This window comes from Perognathus longimembris, chromosome 17 (genome assembly GCF_023159225.1).
Source record: "Perognathus longimembris pacificus isolate PPM17 chromosome 17, ASM2315922v1, whole genome shotgun sequence".
In the NCBI taxonomy this organism is placed as follows: Eukaryota; Metazoa; Chordata; class Mammalia; order Rodentia; family Heteromyidae; genus Perognathus; species Perognathus longimembris.
The window spans coordinates 7,416,894-7,420,907 of record NC_063177.1 but is presented as its reverse complement, the minus strand read 5'-3'; the positions used below and the strand labels follow the sequence as shown (position 1 = coordinate 7,420,907).

The window sequence follows — 4,014 nt, the reverse complement described above, 5'->3', positions numbered from 1 at the left end:
AATGAATAATTCAGAGCGGAAGGAACTCCCCCTTCACTCCCCCACTCCCAACAATTAAAAGCTCATTGACAACTTTTCAAGACTGAGGACTTGGGCAAAGAAAAATGAACTAGCTGGACAGACAGAAAACCTTCCTCCAACACCCAGGACTACTTGGAGTCCTGCTCTGTTTCATCCAGGCTTTTGGAATTTTCAAGGTCCAGAATTGGCTAGTGGAGTTTTCAGGGGAAAAAAATCACATAAAAATTCTTTATTGGGGGATGGGCTTGAACAAGGAGATGATCAACAAGTTGTATCCCGAGTGGAGCCCATGCCTTTTGGGGAGAGCATAACGGCCTGGGACACTGGCAGTAGCTCCCCTCTCTCAGGAGGGGGGGTGGGTGGAGGTGAGGCTGGACGGCAAGTGGGGATGGCCCTAGGCAGCCCCATGTAGATGAAGCTGCCAGAAAGGATGAAAGATCCGCACACTAGGAAAGAGGCTCCGAAGTCTCCAGTCTCATCCCTTAGGAAACCTGAGCAGAAGGGTAAAGGAATTTAGAGGCCCCCTTCAAAGGGCTGAAGATGGTGGTGGCCGAATCTTCAGGGTCAGTCCTTACCTGAGAGGGGGGGGCCTAGGAGTCCCCCGAGGCTCATCAGCATCATCACCAGTCCAGTGGCCTGCACCACACCTCCGATGCCCACCAGCCCCGGAAGCACACCAAAAACCAGCGGGGCGTAACTTCCAGCACTCAGCCCGTAGGCCCCAGCTGCGGCCAGCAGGGGTCCCCCCCAGCTGTCCTCGCTCCCCACCGCGGGCACCAGTCCCACCGCCAAGAGCCCCAGCCCGGTCAGACCCCCGAACACGGCCAGCAGCCGCGGGAGAGGTACCCAGCCCTGGTCTGCCAGCCACCCGCAGACCAGCCGGGCGCTGGCGTCCCCCACTGCAGCGACAGCCACCACCAGCGCTGCCCCGTACCCTCCCAGACCCCGATCTAAAGCGTGGGGGGCTAAGTGCACGTAGGGGACAAAGTACCCACCCCCAATCAAGGCTGTGCCCAGGGCAAAGATTGAAAAGGCCCGGCGCTTGAAGAGACTCAGGCCGAGGGCAGCTAGGGGGCTGCGGGGTGGGGCCGGGGGGTCACCAGTGAGAGCCAGGGGTCGCAGCAGGGCGCCACAGGGGGTGAGGTGGAGGGTGACCGCGCCAAGAAGGAGCAGCGCGCCCCGCCAGCCGAAAGTATCCAGAAGGAGCTGCAAAGCGGGTGCCAGGACCAGCGAGGACACCCCGTTACCCGTGAGCGCCAGCCCCACCGCCAAGACCCGACGGCGGGAGAAGTACCGTGACAGGGTGCCGAGGGCAGGGGCGAACACCAGGGCCCAGCCGGAGCCTGCAAGAGGGTGGCACGGGATGAGAGGAGCCCCCAGACCAGCTCCCGACCCCACCATCGCCCCCGAAGGCGCCGCGCATCCCACTCCCCTCACCAGCGAGGAGGCCCAGGCCCAGGTAAAGGTGCAGCAGGCTTCTGGCAAACGCCGAGAAGAAGAAGCCGAGCGAAGTCAGGACGCCCCCTATCATCACCACGGGGCGCGCCCCCCAGCGTGTGCTCAGAGCGCTGCCTACTGGGCCTAGAAGTGGGCGGAGTCAGTGGGGAACCGGCGTGGGAACCCCCAAACATTCTCCAGCACTTCCCACTGGCTGTTTGACCTCACACTCCTCCCCTTGACCTCTTGACCCCACTCTTTTCTAGACCTCGGTTCCATCAGTAGGTTTTTGTTTTCTTTTTTTCCCCAGGTTGTCTGATAATCAAATGGGTCTCCCATCTCTACGTTCAAGGCGTCTCCACCCCGTGCCCGCCTCCCACCTCGGGGCCCCCCTCACTGGCTGCCTGTTGCACGGCCAAGGCCAGGGCGCTGACCCACGCAGTGTCCTGGGCGCTCCGGTCAAAGTGCTCGGCGAGGTCAGGGAGGGCCAGGCCCAGAGAGCGCAGGAGCCCGTAGGAGAGGCCGTTCACCGCGAAGGCCGAGGCCGCCACCACCCAGCCCCAGCCCCCGTCAGGGGGTCTGGCCAGCTTGGGGGTCATCGCCGTCTGCGGGGGTGGGGGTGGGGAGACACCTGTGAACGCAGGCTCGGTGCCTGCTTCGCCGCCGGCGACTGCGAGCCAGCCTCGGGCTTCTCCCCCCGGTGGGCGCAGCACCCCCCGCCCCGAGCGTGGGGGCGGGAGACCGGCCGCGGGATCGAAGTCTAGGGTGCGCGCGGGGTATGGGAGGGGCGGGGCAGCCGAGCCCCCCTCCCACACCATGGTCCCCTTACCCGATCGCTCCGGGAGTTGGGAGGAAGGGAAGGGCGAGGACGGATTCAGCCGGGTTTTTCTCCCCGCTTCCCGGGCGGGCAGGGCCCGGGAGAGGAGCGAATGCAGAGATAGAGCCCAACTTGGACGGGCTCTCTCCGTAAACAGAGATCACCACCGGGGCCTGAGCCACCTGGGACGCGGGGAGGGGGGGTACCGAGGGCGGGGAGGGGGAGCTGGGACACTCAGCCAATCCGCCAAGCCGCAGTGAGGCCCGCCGCCGAGTCCCACGGGGATCGGATTGTCCACAGGCAACCCCCAGCCCCGGCGGGGAGTGGCGAGGAATGAATGCGAGCGGCCCCGCCCCGCCGGGCTCCGGCCCACGCACCTGCCGCCAGCTGTGCACCCCGGAGTTGCGGGGATTGCAATCCCTACCCAACCAGAGGGCCGCTACCCACGCGAGGGATCCACGCATCGGAGTTGTTGTGGTCCCCAAAACCTTTGGGAATGAGTAGTTCCCTTCTGAGGAGATGGCTGTGGAAGGATTGATCTTCAATGGGTGCCTGATGGCTCTGCGCTCAGCAATAGCAACCACCCCCAAGGGCCGAGGGAAGGGAGAGGACTTCCTAACCGGAGATCTCGGATCAGTGATGTGTTACCAGCTTGTCTCTACAGTAGCCCCAGGGGGAAAGTGCCATTCCCCACTGTGTGGGCGGGTGTTGATAGTGGGGCTTGAACGCTGGGCTTCACACTCTGCTTTTTCTGCTCAAGGCTGCTACTCTATCCTCTTTCCACTTCGGGATTTTTGCTGGTTAATTGGAGATGAGAGTCTCTTGGATATATCAGCTGGGGCTGGCTCAGATCTTAGCCTCGTGAATAGTTAAGATTTCAGTGAGCCATCAGTACCTGGCCGCCATCCCCATTTTACAGCTGGAGTAGCCAAAGCCCAGAGGTTAAGTGATTTGCCCTAAATCTCCATCTTAACAAATGGTGGGAATATCTAAATTAGGTATGCCCAACTACTGTGCAGAGAGAACGGATCCAGAAGAAAAAAAAATTACCATAGTTGATGGAACTGGCCTAGAAAGGACTAGCACCTTTCACAGAGCCAAAGAGCTTATGATTCTGAAGTAAGAGTGACTGGAAGTAGAAAACATCTTTGCCGTCAGATATCTAAAGACCAGCTAAAAGTTTAAGAGCAAAATAAACTGGGCACTGATGGCTCATGGCTGTAACCCTAGCTGGTCAAGAGCCTGAGATCTGAGAATCACAATCGGAAGCCAGCCTGGGCAGAAAAAGCTGTGAGACTCTTATCTCCAATTAACCAGCAAAAACCCGGAAGTGGAGGTGTGGCTCAAGTGATAGAGCACCAACCTTGAGTAAGAAAAGCTCAATGTCCTAGGTTCAGGTTCTAGTACCAGCACACAAAGGGGTTTGTGTGTGTGTGTGTGTGTGTGTGTGTGTGTGTGTGTGTGTGTGTTTTAATAAATAAAAGGAAAGTAAAATATCAGAATTAAGCCCAGGTATTGATACTTGAAAAACTCCAGAGGAATCCTTTTTTGTACTAGTTAGCATTGCTTGACTTCAGTCATTTTAATCGAGATGTATATTTTGGAATGTTAAACAATACATTGAAATCCCAGGTGGGAGCATGCATTAACCAGCAGCCACACGATGGCAGTATTTCTTTATTGTTGAGAAATTTCTACATGTTAGGGAGGGGAAAAAAAAAGAAAAAAAGCTAAAGTTG

At 58.4% G+C, this 4,014-nt stretch overlaps 1 protein-coding gene across 3 annotated transcripts; it reads right to left on the bottom strand.

Moving 5' to 3' along the window:
• Positions 1-239: 239 nt before the first annotated feature.
• Positions 240-3,585, bottom strand: Slc16a11 (solute carrier family 16 member 11). Of its 3 annotated transcripts, XM_048365724.1 has the most exons (5): positions 2,288-3,585; positions 1,856-2,063; positions 1,459-1,602; positions 597-1,364; positions 240-512 (listed from the first exon to the last, which is right to left on the bottom strand). In XM_048365724.1, exons 2-5 carry the CDS (start codon positions 2,055-2,057, stop codon positions 283-285), a joined length of 1,344 nt encoding a protein of 447 aa, XP_048221681.1. In that variant the 5' UTR covers positions 2,058-2,063; positions 2,288-3,585; the 3' UTR covers positions 240-282. The 3 variants fall into 3 exon arrangements, with proteins under 3 accessions (XP_048221681.1, XP_048221682.1, XP_048221683.1); XM_048365725.1 differs by lacking the exon at positions 2,288-3,585 and having other exon boundaries at positions 1,856-2,067; XM_048365726.1 differs by lacking the exon at positions 2,288-3,585 and having other exon boundaries at positions 1,893-1,965.
• Positions 3,586-4,014: the final 429 nt, after the last annotated feature.

Bases quoted from the DNA above. Each gene is read 5' to 3' on its own strand.
- Slc16a11 (XM_048365724.1), bottom strand. From the start codon at position 2,057: ATGACCCCCAAGCTGGCCAGACCCCCTGACGGGGGCTGGGGCTGGGTG. The intron at 1,603-1,855 runs GTGAGGGGGGCC...GCCCACTTCTAG, and splicing joins GGCCGTGCAACAGGCAGCCA to GCCCAGTAGGCAGCGCTCTG. The intron at 513-596 runs GTAAGGACTGAC...CCTTCTGCTCAG, and splicing joins CCTAGGCCCCCCCCTCTCAG to GTTTCCTAAGGGATGAGACT.